The 18,176-nt window shown below is 50.8% G+C and overlaps 3 protein-coding genes across 4 annotated transcripts in view; 2 read left to right on the forward strand and 1 right to left on the reverse strand.

Annotated features, from left to right (window-relative positions):
• KLHL12 (kelch like family member 12) overlaps window positions 1–13,937 on the forward strand; it is a 118,167-nt gene extending 104,230 nt beyond the window's left edge. Inside the window, exons 10-12 of one of the 2 annotated variants that reach the window (XR_012155801.1) lie at window positions 975–1,160; window positions 4,518–4,776; window positions 13,851–13,937. Coding sequence is in view for 1 of the 2 variants with exons in the window: in XM_073319672.1 (XP_073175773.1) it covers window positions 975–1,057 (83 nt within the window). In the remaining variant the exon portion in view is untranslated. Of the gene's footprint in view, window positions 1–974; window positions 1,217–4,517; window positions 4,777–13,850 lie in introns of those variants that run through there. The other variant, XM_073319672.1, reaches the window with a different exon arrangement.
• The window catches only part of LOC140901228 (uncharacterized), a 53,164-nt gene continuing 35,709 nt past the window's right edge, over window positions 722–18,176 (reverse strand). The window contains exon 4 of the mRNA XM_073319675.1: window positions 722–6,227. The gene's annotated coding sequence lies outside the window, so the exon portion shown is untranslated. The remainder of the gene's footprint in view (window positions 6,228–18,176) is intronic.
• Window positions 12,646–14,905, forward strand: RABIF (RAB interacting factor). The gene is made up of 2 exons (XM_073319676.1): window positions 12,646–12,817; window positions 13,851–14,905. The coding sequence occupies exons 1-2, from the start codon at window positions 12,677–12,679 to the stop codon at window positions 14,094–14,096; spliced, it is 387 nt and encodes a 128-aa protein (XP_073175777.1). The 5' UTR covers window positions 12,646–12,676; the 3' UTR covers window positions 14,097–14,905.

An 18,176-nucleotide genomic window follows, 5' to 3' on the forward strand; every position in this document is an offset into this window, starting at 1 on the left:
TGGGGGTTCAGGCCAACCTGGGGCTTTTCTAGCCGTTGGAGGGATGGTCAAGGGGGTTCAGGGCTCCTGACGCAGAGGACAGGGCCTTGTGCAGAAGGGTGGGGCTATGGGGCTAGCCTTCCTGAAGGGGCATGCCACCTGCTCACCATGCCTTTATCAGGAAATCCAAATTCTATATGGTGACATTTGCTTTCATTAGCCCCTCCATCTCCCAGGAAATCTGGTGCCTGGCACTCGACAAGAAGGATGCATACATCCACATCAACATTCATCCAGCTCACCGGAAATTTCTCGTATTCAGGGTGGGACGCCACCGTTACATAAGAATGGCCATACTGGCTCAGACCAAAGATCCATCTAGCCCAGTATCCTGTTGTGACAGGTTGGATCACAGAAATCCCCTTGGGGCTGCCCACTGATGTGCCAGGACTACTACTTTTCCTGCTCTGGCAACTTGGGACTTCAGTGCCCTGCCTGGTTCAGACCCGCTAGCCTGCTGCAAACCCAGACCCAAGTCTGAACCACGTCCCCTAACAGCTGTAGGCTTAATTGAAAGCAGTTTAAGAAATGTTCCTGTCTTTTAACACTCAGATGCCCAAATCCCAGTGGGGTCCAAAACCCAAATAAATCCGTTTTACTCATAAATTTTTCGCCATCTATAACACTGATAGAGAGATATGCACAGCTATTTACCCCCCCAGATATTAATACATACTCTGGGTTAAGTAATATGTAAAAAGTGATTTTATTAAATACAGAAAGTAGGATTTAAGGGGTTCCAAGTAATAGCAGACACAACAAAGTGAATTACCAAACAAAATAAAATAAAACACACAAGTCTGTGCCTAATACAATAAGAAAACTGAACACAGATAAAACCTCACCCTCGGAGGTGTTCCTTTTACAGACCAGTCTCTTCTAGTCTGGGTCCAGCAACCACTCACACCTCCTGTGGTTACTGTCCTTTGTTCCAGTTTCTTTTAGGTATCCTTTGGGGTGGAGAAGCTATCTCTTGAGCCAGCTGAAGACAAAATGGAGGAGTCTCTCACTGTCTTAAACAGACTTGCTCTTGTGGGTGGAAACCTCCTCCTCTCTCCTATGCAAAGTCCAGCCCCAAGATGGTGTTTTGGAGTCACACGGGCAAGTCACATGTCCATAACGTAAGTGATCTCTCTCTTGCCATCCATTTCCACCCTCTGACAAATAGAGGCTAGGGACACCATTCCTTACCCATCCTGAGTAATAGCCATTTATGGACTTAATCTCCATGAATTTATCCAGTTCTCTTTTAAACCCTGTTATAGTCCTAGCCTTCACAACCTCCTCAGGCAAGGAGTTCCACAGGTTGACTGTGCGCTGTGTGAAGAAGAACTTCCTTTTATTTGTTTTAAACCTGCTGCCCATTAATTTCATTTGGTGGCCCCTAGTTCTTATATTATGGGAACAGGTAAATAACTTTTCCTTATTCACTTTCTCCACACCACTCATGATTTTATAGACCTCTATCATATCCCCGCTTCGTCTCCTCTTTTCCAAGCTGAAAAATCCTAGATTCTTTAATCTCTCCTCATATGGGATCCCTTCCAAACCCCTAATCATTTTAGTTGCCCTTCTCTGAACCTTTTCTAATATCGGTATATCTTTTTTGAAATGAGTGGACCACATCTGTACGCAGTATTCAAGGTGTGGGCATACCGTGTATTTATATAAGGGCAATAAAATATTCTCCATCTTCTTGTCTATCCCTTTTTTAATTATTCCTAACATCCCATTTGCTTTTTTGACTGCTGCTGCATATTGCTTGGACGTCTTCAGAGAACTATCCACGATGACTCCAAAATCTTTCTCCTGATCAGTTGTAGCTAAATTAGCCCCCATCATATTGTATGAATAGTTGGGGTTATTTTTTCCAATGTGCATTACTTTACATTTATCCACATTAAATTTCATTTGCCATTTTGTTGCCCAATCACGTAGTTTTGTGAGATCTTTTTGAAGTTCTTCACAGTCTGCTTTAGTCTTAACTATCTTGAGCAGTTTAGTATCATCTGCAAACTTTGCCACCTCCCTGTTTACCCCTGTCTCCAGATCATTTATGAATAAGTTGAATAGGATTGGTCCTAAGATTGACCTTAGGGAACACCGCTAGTTACCCCTCTCCATTCTGAAAATTTACCATTTATTCCTACCCTTTGTTCCTTGTCTTTTAACCAGTTCTCAATCCATGAAAGGATCTTCCTTCTTATCCCATGCCAACTTAATTTACCTAAGAGCCTTTGGTGAGGGACTTTGTCAAAGGCTTTCTGGAAATCTAAGTACACTATGTCCACATGTTTGTTGACCTCCTCAAAGAACTCTAATAGATCAGTAAGACACGATCTCCCTTTACAGAAACCATGTTGACTTTTGCGGAACAATATATGTTCTTCTATGTGTCTGACAATTTTATTCTTTACTATTGTTTCAACTTCCCGGTCTGTAATTGCCAGGATCATCTCTAAAGCCCCTCTTAAATATTGGCGTTACATTAGCATGACTCCGTTTTTACAGGCAGCAGCCATTGCCCACATGCTATCTTGAATGTCTCCAGGAAGACTTCTTATGTGGATTGAAGCCATCCAAGATCCAATGTTCATTAAGTGATTCTTGATTGGGCACTTAATTTGCACATTCCTTTCTCAAGAAGCTGACCAAATGCTTTACTAACGTTACTTAAAAGTCAAGCAAGTACACAGCCAATATTCATAACTTTGAATACAAAAATGATACATGCATACAAATAGGATGAATAGATTCAGTAGATCATAATCTTTACAAAGGTGTGTTACATGGCATATGTAGCATGAAATATATTCCAGTTATGTCATATATACATTCGTAAGCATATTTCCATAAAGCCTTATGGGTGCAACGTCACACCTGTCTTCCGACAGTGACCAACGGCAGGTGCTTCAGAGGAAATGAACAGAACAGGTAATCATCAAGTGATCCATCCCTTGTCTCCCATTCCCAGCTTCTGGCAAACAGAGGCTAGGGACACCATCCCTGCCTAATAGCCATTGATGGACCTATCCTCCATTAACTTATCTACCTCTTTTTTGAACCCTGTTATAGTCTTGGCCTTCAGAACACCCTCTGGCAAGGTTGACTGTGTGTTGTGTGAAGAAATACTTCCTTTTCTTTGTTTTAAACCTGCTGCCTATTAATTTCATTTGGTGAACCCTAGTTCTTGTGTTGTGAAAAAGAATAAACACTTCCTTATTTACCTTATCCAAACCAGTCATGATTTTTTAGATCTCCATCATATCCCCTTTACTCGTCTCTTTTCCAAGCTTAAACGTCCCAATCTTATTAATCTTGCCTCATACAGAAGCCGTTCCATACCCCGAATCATTATTGTTGCCCTTTTCTGAACCGTTTCCAACTCCATTATATCTTTTTTGAGAAGGGGCGACCACATCTGCACACAGTATTCAAGATGTGGGCGTACCATGGATTTATTTAGAGGCAATATGCTATTTTCTGTCTTATCTATCCCTTTCTTAATGATTCCCAACATTCTGTTTGCTTTTTTGATGGTCGCTGCACATTGAGTGGATGTTTTCAGAGAACTATCCACAATGACTCCAAAATCTCTTTCTTGAGTGGTAACAGCTAATTTAGACCCCATCATTTTATATGTATAGTTGGGATGTTGTTTTCCAATGGGCATTGCTTTGCATTTATCAACGCTGAATTTCATCTGCCATTTTGTTGCCCAGTCACTCAGTTTTGAGCGATCCTTTTGTAGCCTGCTTGTGACTTAACTATCTTGAGTAGTTTTGTGTCCTCCACAAATTTTGCCACCTCACTGTTAACCCCTTTTTCCAGATCATTTATGAATATGTTGAATAGGACTGGTCCCAGAACAGACCCCCTGGGGAACACCACTATTTACCTCTCTCCATTCTGAAAACTGACAATTTATTCCTAACTGTGGTGGGACAGAGCCCCACTCCCAGAGAAAAAGGGCTGAACAAGGCCTGAGAGGCTGTGCGGATCAGCAGCCAATCAGTGAAGCCTGGGGAGAGCCAATCTGGGCGGGGGAAGGGGCAGCCAATCAGCACCAGGCTAGGTCCTATATAAAGGCTGCCCAGCTAGGGAGAAGGCAGTCACTCCCCAGCCAGCAAGGGACAAGGACTGGTTCCTGAGGCAAGGAGCAGCATCTTGGACAGAGCAGTGCTGGGCAGGCTTAGGGGAGCAGATAGGGGCTCCAGCCCACTACCTGCCAGGCTGCATAGGGCCAAAGGGGAAGTGGCCCAGGGAAATTGAGCGGGCAAGAGGGGAAGGAAGAAGGGCAGAGAGAGGCTGCCGCTAGAAGGTCCCTGGGTCAGGGTCCAGAGTAGCGGGCAGGTGGGCCTTGGCCCCCCACCCCTTTGCACTGCACCTGGCCATTGAGGAAAGAGGCTGAGACAGACCGCAACTGGCCCTTGAGATAAGGGGCTAGACTACAGGGTTGTGGTTTGCCACCGAGGCAGGTGCAGACAGAAGGACTGCTGTTAACAACGCCCCCACGTCCCCCGGCCCGGAAGAGGGTGAGATTGAAGCGGTGGGTAGTGCTGGAGGGCAGTGTTCTGAAGCAGTCGAGGACTGTCCGGAAGAGGACACTGCTGAGCAGGGAGCAACCTGGGTCCAAGGGCAACAGAGCAAATGATGAGCCCAACGCCACGCGTCGAGGGCGCTCCGCAGCGGTCAAGAGCTAATTCCCAGAGTGACCGGCAGGAGATGCCAGCAGTGGTAAGTCAAACCCCATCACACTAACCTTTGTTTCCTATCTTTTAACCAGTTACTTTGCTTAAGAGCCTTTGGTGGGAACCTTGTCGAAGGCTTTCTGAAAATCTAAGTACACTGTATCCACTGGATTCACCCTTGTCCACATGCTTGTTGACCCCCCTCAAAGAATTCTAGTAGATTGGTGAGGCATGATTTCCCTTGTTGATTCTTCCCCAACAAATTATGTTCATCTACGTGTTGGACAATTCTGTTCTTTATTATAGTTTCAACCAATTTGCTTGGTACTGAAGTCAGGCTTAGTAGCCTGTTATTGCCAGGATCACCACTGGAGTGCTTTTTTAAAAATTGGTGTCACATTAGCTATCCTCCAGTCATTTGGTACAGAAGCTGATTTAAATGATAGGTTACAAACCAGTTAGTGGTTCTGTAATTTCACATTTGAGTTACTTCAGAACTCTTGGATGAATACCATCTTGTCCTGGTGACTCATTACTGTTTAATTTATCAATTTGTCCCAAAACCTCCTCTAATGACACCTCAATCTGGGACAGTTCCTCAGATTTGTCACCAAAAAAGAATGGCTCAGCTTTGGGAATCTCCCTCACATCCTCAACTGTGAAGTCTGATGCAAAGAATTAATTAATTTCTCCCCAATGGCCTTATCGTTAAGGCTTTAAGTTTGTCACGGAGGTCACGAAAGTCACAGATTCTGGGACTTCTGTAGTGGCAGGTGCAGTTGCAGCCCTGAGCCCCCTCCCACCTCCAGCAGCAGCGGGAGTTTGGGCGTGGCTCAGGGCTGGGGCAGGGAATTGGAATGCGGGAGGGAGTGAGGGCTCTGAATGGCGCTTACCTCGGGGGGGCACTCCCCAGAAGCAGTCACCATGTCCGGTTCCTAGGCAGAGGCTCGGCCAGGTGGCTCCGTGCACTGCCTCCACCCACAGGTGCTGCCCCTGCAGCTCCCATTGGCCACAGTTCCTGGCCAATGGAAGCTGCGGAGCAGGCACTCGGGCCAGGGGCAGTGTGCAGAGCCACCCTGGCTGCGCCTCTGCCTAGGGGCTGCAGGGACATGCTGGTCACTTCCAGGAGCCACGTGGAGCTGGGTAGGGAGCCTGCCAGCCCCGCCTCTGTGAAAGACTCTGCTCTGGCAGCTCTGAGTGCTGTGGATTCAATTTCTGCCTGTCTTGCTGAGGCTCAATGAGAGAGATGGGAGGCCTGTCTTCCGGAGTGCTCCCCACTCAATCTCTGCTAAGAGCCCACCCAGGTTGCGGCATAAAGCAAAAGATGTTTCATTTCTTTTTACTTACCCTCTGGCTGGGAGCTCAGAAACCAGAGGACCAACCCCACATGTATCACTGTGGCTGTTAAAGAGGCACTCAGTTCTCTTGGAGCATGATCTTCTCCCATGTCCCAGATGACTTGCATGTTGGTGAAGGGCTGGGAGTCGTTTGGCAGCACTGCAAACACCACAAGAGAAATCATCATTATTAACCATCCAAAACGTCACGTTTATACAATAGCCAACTTCATCCGTGTATCTCTAAACTCTTTCCAGCCTGGGTAGTAGCATGAGTTGAGGCATTGGATGGCAGGAGACGGTGTAATGTTGGAGAGAGGGCTGCAGTCAGCAGCAGAGATGATATCTGAGGCTGGACAAACTGCTGAGCACTATTTACAGAGGGACAAATGTGCTTTTGGCAAAGAGGGTGACGTGTGTTTGTCACTATTCCGAAAAGCCGTGTCTTCAGAGCTCCTTCAACAGGTGGAGCCTCACTTTGGAGAGGCGAGCCCCTGGCTCCACCCCTTCCGCCTGCCCCACCCCTAGCCAAAGCCTGAGACCCCCTACCTCCCCCGTGGCCAGAGGAGCCCCAGAGTAGCCGGAGCTCTCCCCCCAACCCATTCAGAGGAGCCCCGGGCTGGCCGGAGCACCCACAGCCACGCCTCCCCTCCTCAGACCCCAAGCTTTTGATATGCCCCTTGCAGGTTCCAGGCCAGCTGAGGAGGTAGTATGTGTTACTCAGCTTCCCAGGTTCATCAGTATTCTCTCGGGAGTCCAGGGAGATTACTGAGAACCCAGGAAGCTGAATAGCACATACCATCTCCTCAGCCGCCCTAGAACCTGCATGGAGCATAATAAAAAGCAAATATTTCCCCTGCCAAACTGCAATAGGGGCCCTGCAGCAGCAGCTGCACTAGGGGAGGCTGTGCCTCCCCTGACCTACTATACCCGCTGCCCATGGAAGACAGGGTCAAATTCAAATAAAGCCAACCATCCCCCAAGGAAAACATGGTGCTCATGATCCCATCCTGTTGCTTTCTTCAGAAGTTCAATGGCTCTTTCTAAGAAAGCCATTAAGTAGCATTGTTTTTTATTTTTTTTTAAATAAACAGTGAAGTGCACCAATTAGCTAGAACTTCCTTTAACAACAGTGCCTCCCCTTACAAAGCCAGACAGAAGCAGTCCCTCATCTGCTGCCTCCCAGTCATCACAAGTACAGTGTCCAAATAGACAGTGCTCTTGCAGGTAGGTGCAAGGCACATTACAGATGTGTAGTTTGGCTCGTATCTGTTTTCCTTGTCTGGGGCATAGGATGCTGTGTGAACTGCCACAGAACCACAACGTTACTTATTATTGTAAAAGTGGGCACAATGGCAACACAGAAAATGTTGCTTTCACGTTTTTTTCCTCTCCACTTTGGAATAATTTTCCTTATATATGGTCTCAGTCTGAAATCCCCTTGGATATGGCAAGATGTTTTTCATCAGTTCCTCCAAAAGAGGGATCCTGCACGATAATGTACCATTACCAACTTATAGCTCCTTTACTTATTTATTTTTGAGGTGGGGAGAAGGGAAGTGAAAAATCATGAAAAGTCTCAGATTCATAGACTTTAAGACCAGAAGGGACCATCATGATCATCTAGTCTGACCTCCTGCACATTGCAGGCCTCTGGCTGAGTTACTGAAGTCCTGAAATCTTGATTTAAAGATTTCAAGTTACAGAGACTCCATGGTTTGAACTAGAGTAAACAAGCAGGTGACCCATGCCCCACACTACAGAGGAAGGTGAACCCTCCCCCCCACCCCCCAAATATGGTTATCAGTTAGACCCTGAGCATGTGTGCAAGACCCATCACCTGGACACTTGGGAAAGAATTCTCTATAGTAACTTAGAGCCCTCCCTATCTAGTGTCCCATCTCTGGCCACTGGAGATATTTGCTAATAGCGGTTGCAGATGGGCCTATGCCATTGTAGGCAACCTCATCATACCATACTCTCCATAAACTTGTCAAGCTCAGTCTTCAAACAAATTAGTATTTTTGCCTCCACTACTCCTCTTGGAAAACTGTTCCAGAACTTCACCCCTAATAGTTAGAAACCTTATAATTTCAAGCCTAAACTTGTTGATGACCAGTTTATATCCTTTTGTTCTTGTGCCAGCATTGACCCTTATCTTTGCTCTCTATAAATACATCAGAGGGACAAACACCAGGGAGGGAGAAGAGTTATCTCCCTTCAGCCTTCATTTTGTTAGGCTAAACAAGCCAAGCTCCTTAAGTCTCTTCTCGTAAGATAGGTTCTCCATTCCTCTGATCATCCTAGTAGCCCTTCTCTGCACCTGCTCCAGTTTGAATTCATCTTTCTTAAATGTGGGAGATCAGAATTGCACACAGTATTCTGGATGAGGCCTTGTACAATAACAACAATTATCCATCTCTACTGGAAATACCTTGCCTGATGCATCCTAGGATTGCATTAGCCTTTTTCATGGCCACATCACATTAGCATCTCATAGTCATCCTCTCTCCTCCTCTGCTGCTTCCAACTGATAAATCCCCAGCTTACAGCAAAAACTCTTGTTGCTAGTCCCCTAGTGCATGATCTTGCACTTTGCACTATTAAATTTCCTCCCATTTCTATAACTCCATTTTTTCAAGGTCAGCCAAATCTCCTTGTAGGATATTCTGGTCCTCTATATTGGTTATACCTCCAACTTTGTGTCATCAGCACATTTTATTAGCTCTATGTAGCTCAAATGCTTGCCTCTTTCAGAAACAGAAGTTGGTCAAACAAGAGATGTTACTTCACCCACCTTGTCTCATTAATGAAAATGTTACATAAGATTGGTGCCATGCCCAATTCTTCAGGAACTCCACTAATAACCTCCCTCCAGGCTGACAGTTCACCTTTCAGCATGACCCATTGTAGTCTCCCCTTTAACCAGTTCCTTACCCACCTTTTGATTCTCATATTGATCCCCCTCTTTTCCAATTTAATTTCCCATGTGGAACTGTATCAAATGCTTTAGAGAAATACAGGAAGATTAAATCTACTGTACTTTTTCCCCCTTGCCACTCACATCATTTTGTGCTGTACCACCACTTTAAGAGGCCTGGGAGGGTTATAGCAGTATTATGATGCATCCACATGGCCCTTACACCAGTTTATCCCAGGCTGAAATAGAGTAAAGGTGATTAAAAAGCAGTTTAATTGTTTTGATTGAAGTGGTGAGATAAAGCAACAGAAGGCAATCATACTCTGGGGGAATTCTGTGCCACTGTGCATGTGCAGAATTCATGTCCCCAGCAGATTTCTTTGCTTCCATGAATTCTGACAGGGAAGCAAAGGGAAGCTGCAAGAGCGGTCTTGTGCCCCTCCCTAGAAGTGCGGGTGCATCATTTCCGTTGCCTGGAGCATCCAGCAGAGAGGTAAATCACTGCAGGGCTGGGGACACCCCAGCCGGTTGCTCCTCCCCTGCACTGGGCTCAGCTGCTAATCCAGGTGGGCTGGAGGAGGATGAGACTTCCTCTTCCCCTGCAAGGAATGGCCAGGGCTGAGGTTGAGTCAGACCCACCCCCCAGAAACCTGCCCCGGCTGCAGGAAGCTCTGTACGCCTCCCCCTGCTTCCTGCACACAGGGCAAAGGGGTGACTGTACAGGGAGGTGCTGCCCCTTCCACCCAGCCCCTGTGCATCTGGACCCCCACCCCGCTGAGCCTCATTTTCTCCCCCCCATCTGGACCCCTGCCAAGCCCCTCCTCTCCCCCCCCCCCCCCCAAGCATCCAGACCCTCCACTCTTGCCCCCTCACCCCACACCTGGATCACCCTGATGAGCCTCCTGCACCTGGACTGCCACCCTACTAAGCCCTAACCAGCTGAACCTAGACCCCCACTCCGCCAAGCCTCACTTCTTCAGCACCCAGACTGCCCCCTGCTGAGCCCCAGCACCCCAATAAGCCCCATCTCCCCCTGCCCAGACCCCCTCAGATGACTCCCAACCTCCTTCACCTGAACCATCCTGCAGAGTCCCATTGCCACTGCACCCAGAACCCCCCGTGAGCCCCTGTACATCCAGATCCCTGCTGCATCTGGGCCCTCCAAAGAACTGCTGCACCCTATATCCCCCCACAGAGCCCTCTCACCCCACACCCAGATCCCCCCCACACTTGGATCCTGCCAGGCTGAGTCTGCCTGCCCATGCCTGGTTTGGGGCCAGGGCGGATGTGTGTGTGAGACTCTGTCCTTCTTGCTTTCTAGCTTGGCGCAGCTGGTGCAGAGGAGCAGGTCGCCAGGTGTTTCCCTTGTGCTGTGTCAGGGTCAGGTGCTGAATCCCTGTCCTGGGGGGACGGGGGTGATTGCCCATCTCTGTGCAGCCAGGGGCATGTGCTCTACACTCCCATGTGGAAGCTTCCACATTTATTATTGACAAATAAAATATGCAGAATTTTGCAGAATTTCAGAATACTGTATGCAGCATTTTTTTTTTTTTTTTTAGTACAGAATTCCCTCAGGAAGATAATCAGTGCATGCACCCAAAGCTGTGCCTGCCAGCCCAAAGATAGGCCTAGCCCTGTGCCTTCACTTCTGGGACTTGTCTGGAAAAGAAACTTCTGGGAACTGAGTCCAGCACTCTCAATTCCCACTGCTGGGCTCCAGTCACTAGTCAGTGCTGCCCAGCCAAATCACATCACAAAACTCTTGATTAAGCTGTGTCTCAACTAGATTTTAGTAAATACAAAACAAGTACAAACCTTCAGACAAAAGGAAAGACCCAGAGCATCCCCTTCCACCCAGCCCCACAGCTGAGTCCACGTGCCCCAGGCATCACCAAGAACAAGACAGAACGGGTGCCCTGCTCTGCACTGAGAGAGGCTGGATATGGATAGGCAGCTCTCAACCTAACTGAATCCCAACAGACCCACCCACTGCTGGCCCCTGGCCCTGGCCCTGGCCCTGGCCCTGGTCCTGCCCTGCCCCTGCCCTGGAACCACCCATCACATGTCACCTACCTTTACCCCATCGCTGCATGCCCGTGACCCTATGCCATAGCTCAGCCCCCCTCTTTGACCTCATTCCACTTCTAGAGCTAGGGTGACCATATGTCCGGTTTGTGGCCGGGACAGTCCCTTTTTTAAACCTTGTCCCAGCCGACCCGACTGTTTTGGCAAAGGTGGGCAATTGTCCTGTTTGCCAACTTGATCACTGGGCAAGAGCGAACAGGACAAATGCCCACTTTGGTCAAAGAAGTGGGGTGGGGGGGGTGAGCAGCGATGCCATCCCCCACGGGGGCAAGGCAGAGGGCAGGCCGGGCTGGGGTGAGCAGCGACACCAGCCCCATGCAGGGGTGCAGGAGGGCTCGAGCCAGCCCCACCCCAGGGGTGAGGAGGGCTTGGGGGAGGGGCCTCGGCGAGCTCCGTGGGGGGCGGGAGGGAAGCCGGGGGGGGGGGCTTGGGAGAGCCCCGGAGGGGGGGCGGGGGGGGCAGAGGGACTGGGGCCAATCACGGGGGGGGGCTGGGGCTAGCCGAGGGGCGGGGACCTGGGGGGTAGCCAGGTGGGGGGGGCTCGGGCCAGCTCCGTGGGGGGGCGGGAGGGAAGCCGGGGGGGGGGGCAGAGGGACTGGGGCCAATCACGGGGGGGGCTGGGGCTAGCCGAGGGGCGGGGACCTGGGGGGTAGCCAGGTGGGGGGGCTCGGGCCAGCTCCGTGGGGGGCGGGAGGGAAGCCGGGGGGGGGCAGAGGGACTGGGGCCAATCACGGGGGGGGGGCTGGGGCTAGCCGAGGGGCGGGGACCTGGGGGGTAGCCAGGTGGGGGGGCTCGGGCCAGCTCCGTGGGGGGCGGGAGGGAAGCCGGGGGGGGGCAGAGGGACTGGGGCCAATCACGGGGGGGGCTGGGGCTAGCCGAGGGGCGGGGACCTGGGGGGTAGCCAGGTGGGGGGGCTCGGACCAGCTCCGTGGGGGGCGGGAGGGAAGCCGGGGGGGGGGCTGGGGCTAGCCGAGGGGCGGGGACCTGGGGGGTAGCCAGGTGGGGGGGCTCGGGCCAGCTCCGTGGGGGGCGGGAGGGAAGCCGGGGGGGGGCAGAGGGACTGGGGCCAATCACGGGGGGGGCTGGGGCTAGCCGAGGGGCGGGGACCCTGGGGGTAGCCAGGTGGGGGGCTCGGGGCCAGCTCCGTGGGGGGCGGGAGGGAAGCCGGGGGGGGGCAGAGGGACTGGGGCCAATCACGGGGGGGGGGCTGGGGCTAGCCGAGGGGCGGGGACCTGGGGGGTAGCCAGGTGGGGGGGCTCGGGCCAGCTCCGTGGGGGGCGGGAGGGAAGCCGGGGGGGGCAGAGGGACTGGGGCCAATCACGGGGGGGGGGCTGGGGCTAGCCGAGGGGCGGGGACCTGGGGGGTAGCCAGGTGGGGGGGCTCGGGCCAGCTCCGTGGGGGGCGGGAGGGAAGCCGGGGGGGGCTCCAACGCTGTGTCTCGTTTTCCCTTTGGGAAATCTGGTCACCCAACGTATGGCCCCCCCGTCTGGCTTTGACGTCACCACTCAGCCCTGCTCCGGGAGCAACCCCCCCGCGTGGAACCTTCGCCCCGCCCCGGGCCCCTGCTGCGCGCGCCGAGGCGGCACTAATGCGCCTGCGCGGCCATGGCGGCGCCCTGCGCGGAGATGGAGCCGGGCGCGGGGGAGCTGGTTTGCGCGCGGGGCCGCAACCGCAAGGCCGTGCTGTGCCAGCGCTGCGGCTCGCGCGTGCTGCTGCCCGGCGCCGCCACCTTCGCGCGCAGAGAGGTGCGGCCCCCACCCCCCGGCCCCCTCCCCTCCCCCCCGCCCCGGCCCGCAGCGCCGCCCTCCCTCCCCCGGCCCCGGCCCCGGCCCGCAGCGCCGCCCTCCTTCCCCCGGCCCCGGCCCCGGCCCGCAGCGCCGCCCTCCCTCCCCCGGCCCCGGCCCCGGCCCCGGCCCGCAGCGCCGCCCTCCCTCCCCCGGCCCCGGCCCCGGCCCCGGCCCGCAGCGCCGCCCTCCCTCCCCCGGCCCCGGCCCGCAGCGCCGCCCTCCCTCCCCCGGCCCCGGCCCGCAGCGCCGCCCCCCCGGCCCCGGCCCGCAGCGCCGCCCCCCCGGCCCCGGCCCGCAGCGCCGCCCCCCCGGCCCCGGCCCGCAGCGCCGCCCCCCCGGCCCCGGCCCGCAGCGCCGCCCCCCCGGCCCCGGCCCGCAGCGCCGCCCCCCCGCCCGGCCCGCAGCGCCGCCCCCCCCCGGCCCCGGCCCCGGCCCGCAGCGCCGCCCCCCCCCCCCCGGCCCCGGCCCCGGCCCCGGCCCGCAGCGCCGCTCCCCGCCTGCAGCTTTCTCCCTTCCGGGGCGGGCACCACCCTTCCCGTCTGCCGGCCGTGCCCGGGCAGCCCCCGATCACCTGGTATCCGCAGCGATTCCTGATCAGCCCCTGGCTCTAGTCCTCAGCCCCACCGGTGACATTTGCAGACGCCCCCTTCGTGCTTCATTGTCCTTCTTCAGGCACGTCGTCGTCCTTCAGACCCCGCTCACAACGCGCCTGACTGGGGAGGCTGTTGGTGTCCCCAGACCACTGCGGAGCACCGTGACCAGGCTTGGCTCCTGGTTTCCTTGTGCTGCCCCCAGCCCTGTGCGGGCTTTTTTCTTATATTTATCTCCGTGTGTCTCTGCGGCATGTCTCTTAGTCTGTGCCTACTTGTGAGGCAGGGCTAGCTCTTGTCCTTCGCCTCTGCTCTGCAGCTCCGGCTGCATTGGAGCTGAGCCTGTACAGGTGATCGCTGGTGTTTGTAAATGGCTAATGCCATGTTTTGTTCCTTGACAGCTTTTCCTTCCTTCCATGAAAAAGAAGACAGCCCTGCTTGCCAGCAGCTCTCCGGATGGGGACGTGCTCCAGGATCACTGGCTTGTCGATGACATGTTTTCCTTTGAGAATATTGGGTTCACCAAGGACGTTGGCAATGTAAAGTTCCTCATATGCGCAGACTGTGAGATTGGGCCAATTGGCTGGCACTGCCTAGATGATAAGAAGAGCTTCTACATAGCCTTGGACCGTGTTTCTCATGAGTAGCATCCTGAGTGGAGCTCGGACTCTCTGTGAGGCCATCCCAGCTGGCAGCCAGGATTCCTAGGTACAACCATTCCACGGCTCTTAACATGTACCAACATGAAGCCAGAGGCACCGGATTCATCTTAACAGCTTATTTAAAGCAATAGGCAATTATTGTTACATTCAGTGCATTTCAGCTTCATCTGGTCCTTCCTCCCATTGTAACATGGGGATGGCAATTCCACAGTCTTCCCATTTCTGATTTTTAGTCCTAACTCATGGGCAGTCTCATCTTGGTTCCTGAAGTGTAAAATGTGAGCATAACTCCTGTCACCGGATGTTTTTCCCACAGAAACTCATCGTTTGTTTTTTAATTTAAATTTTGACTGGAATATGGAACATTGCGATTTCAGTGAACAAGCTTTCTTCAAAAGGGAGGAACAAACTCGGAACTGCACCTTTGAGAGGACAGCTAGGTAGACAGAACTTTGCCCATTTTCTCAGGCATTTTATCCAGTTTTAGTGGTTTCTCACTATATTTTGGACTACAGGGTTTGCCCTTCATGCCACATGTAAAAGTTTACAGCCAGGGCAGCTTTCTCCCTCCTTTTAAAAGATTACTTTCCCACTTGCATTTACAGTTTGAATTGTTCATGGCCTGGCAATGAAAGATGGCCTAGGCTGGCACTGCTATGGAGGTTTCATTTTTCAGGAAATATGGGGGTATTTCCTATGTAAGATAAAATCTATAGTCAAATTGCAAAAAGTAAATGTACTTGAACTGCTATAATCAATATTCATGTTCAATTAAATTTATTCCATGTTTCTCAGTGTGATGTTTGTATTGTCTTTTGTCTATAGAGACTAAAGAGGGAGGACAGTAAAGTATACATTTTTGCAAGTTTGTATTGCTTGCTGTAGACTGACTGGTCCCACTGCAAGTACATTTGATTAAGACTCAGCTGAGAAGTTTATTAAGGTCTTTCCAGAAATGTGATTGTGAAACTTGCTTAAAATTAGAACATGCTGCCTTAATACAAAAGTCAAGTTCTTAACATACTGTACAGTAGGGGTTCTCAAACTGGGGGTTGGGACCCCTCAGGGGGTCATGAGGTTATTACATGGGGGGTCTCGAGCTGTCAGCTTTCACCCCAAACCCTGCTTTGCATCCAGCATTTATAATGGTGTTAAATATATTAAAAAGTGTTTTAAATTTATAAGGGGAGTCACACTCAGAGGCTTGTTATGTGAAAGGACTCACTAGTACAAAAGTTTGAGAACCACTGAAAAAAATTGGAAACTGAGTGTCAGCAAATATGGTCCTTGGTATAGACCAGATAATTACAAAAGTTAGCTCTTGGTGAGAGGGACTTGAAATGTGTTTGTTTTAGCTAAAAATGCATCATGAAGAATTGTCTTTTTAAAACTTCATTAGCTTGATGCATGTGAAAGCATTGGACTCTCTGAGTTAAAAGAAAAAGAAAACAGCATGACATATCTGAATAATAAAGAAATGGCTGCTGACAAACCAGCTGCTTTGTCCTGGGTTTTGGGATTGTAGGGTAAGATTTCAGAGAGAGAACACTGCTACATGGACTTCTGCTTGTATTTCTGTGGTAAACTTCATGAACTTTCTAAATCAAAGGAAAACCAAATCATTCTGAAAGTGCTAGCTGACTCAATGACTGGGTAGGATTAAAGAGGTGCAACTATAGTGTTTCCAGGTTGCTGTGTCATTCAGGTTAAACTAGGAAGGGTGTGTGCTATTTGAAGTCATTAACTGAACTGTGGGCTTGGTGCTCCAAATTTAGCTTGAGGTTTGCAGAGCAGCCATGGGGTTTTTAGACTCATCCTTTTAACTTTGAGAAAATATCCGCTTACATGCTCTAGGACAAACTCAGCCTCATTACACGTTTGGGTGATAAAGATAAATGTATACATCTGATATATTTAGATGTTTGTGATGCATTTGACTTGGTACTGCAGTGCATGCTGATTTAAAAAATTAGCAATATTTAATATTATTAAAGAATACATTAAATTAATTAAGAAGTGACTAACTCGCAGATCTCCAGAAGTAGTCAGCAAGGAATCCTCAACTGTGGGGTTCTACAGGATTCGGTACTTGGCCTGCTGCTATTCAATATTTTTATCAGTGAGGTAATGAAATAAATACAAAATCATTGCTGATAAAACTTGAATAACACAAAGATTGGTATAGTGGTAAATGGGGATAAGGCAGTCATACAGAGAGTCATGTTGCATTTTATCCTATTTTCCACGATGTCTTTCAGTCTTTCCTTCAAAAGTTGTTCTAAAGTCTTGTACTAGGGGTCACGCAAATGGGTCTGTAGTTTCCTGGATTACTTCCCACTGCTTCAGTATGGGCCCTATGTTTGCTTTTCTTCAGTCACACAGTACTATCCCACAATTAGATAAATTTATTACATAAGAACCGCCACACTGGATCAGACCAATGGGCCATGTAACCTGTCTTCTGACAGCGCCTGGTGCAAGCAGTTTCAGAGCAAATGAACAGAACAGGGCAATTGTCAAGTGAGCCATCTGCTGTCTTCCAGGGATTACAAATACCTGCTACTGGATTTCATAGAATCCTAGAATATCAGGGTTGGAAGGGACCTCAGGAGGTCATCTAGTCCAACCCCCTGCTCAAAGCAGGACCAATCCCCAACTAAATCATCCCAGCCAGGGCTTTCTCAAGCCTGACCTTAAAGATATCTAAGGAAGGAGATTCCACCACCTCCCTAGGTAACGCATTCCACTGTTTCACCACCCTCCTAGTGAAAAAGTTTTTCCTAATATCCAACCTAAAGCTCCCTCACTGCAACTTGACACTATTACTCCTTGTTCTGTCATCTGCTACCACTGAGAACAGTCTAGATCAATCCTCTTTGGAACCCCCTTTCAGGTAGTTGAAAGCAGCTATCAAATCCCCCCTCATTCTTCTCTTCCGCAGTCTAAACATCCCCAGTTCCCTCAGCCTCTCCTCATAAGTCATGTGTTCCAGTCCCCTAATCATTTTTGTTGCCCTCTGCTGGGCGTTTTCCAATTTTTCCACATCCTTGTAGTGTGGGGCCCAAAACTGGACACAGTACTCCAGATGAGGCCTCACCAATGTCGAATAGAGGGGAACGATCACGTCCCTCGATCTGCTGGCAATGCCCCTACATATACATCCCAAAATGCCATTGGCCTTCTTGGCAACAAGGGCACACTGTTGACTCATATCCAGCTTCTCGTCCACTCTAATGCCTAGGTCCTTTTCTGCAGAACTGCTGCCGAGCCATTCGGTCCCTAGTCTGTAGCGGTGCATTGGATTCTTCCATCCTAAGTGCAGGACTCTGCACTTGTCCTTGTTGAACCTCATCAGATTTCTTTTGGCCCAATCCTCTAATTTGTCTAGGGCCCTCTATATCCTATCCCTACCCTCCAGCGTATCTACCTCTCCTCCCAATTTAGTGTCATCTGCAAACTTGCTGAGGGTGCAATCCACACCATCCTCCAGATCATTTATGAAGATATTGAACAAAACCGGCCCGAGGACTGACCCTTGGGGCACTCCACTTGATACCGGCTGCCCACTAGACATGGAGCCATTGATCACTACCCGTTGAGCCCGACAATCTAGCCAACTTTCCATCCATGTTATAGTCCATTCATCCAGCCCATACTTCTTTAACTTGCTGGCAAGCATACTGTGGGAGACTGTGTCAAAAGTCAAGGAACAACATGTCCACTGCTTTCCCCTCATCCACAGACCCAGTTATCTTGTCATAGAAGGCAATTAGATTAGTCAGGCATGACTTGCCCTTGGTGAATCCATGCTGACTGTTCCTGATCACTTTCCTCTCCTCTAAGTGCTTCAGAATTGATTCCTTGAGGACCTGCTCCATGATTTTTCCAGGGACTGAGGTGAGGCTGACTGGCCTGTAGTTCCCAGGATCCTCCTCCTTCCCTTTTTTAAAGATGGGCACTACATTAGCCTTTTTCCAGTCGTCCAGGACTTCCCTCAATCGCCATGAGTTTTCAAAGATAATGGCCAATGGCTCTGCAATCACATCCACCAACTCCTTAGCACTC

Source organism: Lepidochelys kempii, chromosome 21 (assembly GCF_965140265.1).
Source record: "Lepidochelys kempii isolate rLepKem1 chromosome 21, rLepKem1.hap2, whole genome shotgun sequence".
Classification (NCBI taxonomy): domain Eukaryota; kingdom Metazoa; phylum Chordata; order Testudines; family Cheloniidae; genus Lepidochelys; species Lepidochelys kempii.

Coding starts and splice junctions, on each gene's coding strand:
- RABIF (XM_073319676.1), top strand. CDS start 12,677: ATGGCGGCGCCCTGCGCGGAGATGGAGCCGGGCGCGGGGGAGCTGGTT. Junction 12,818..13,850: donor CCACCTTCGCGCGCAGAGAG/GTGCGGCCCCCA, acceptor GTTCCTTGACAG/CTTTTCCTTCCTTCCATGAA.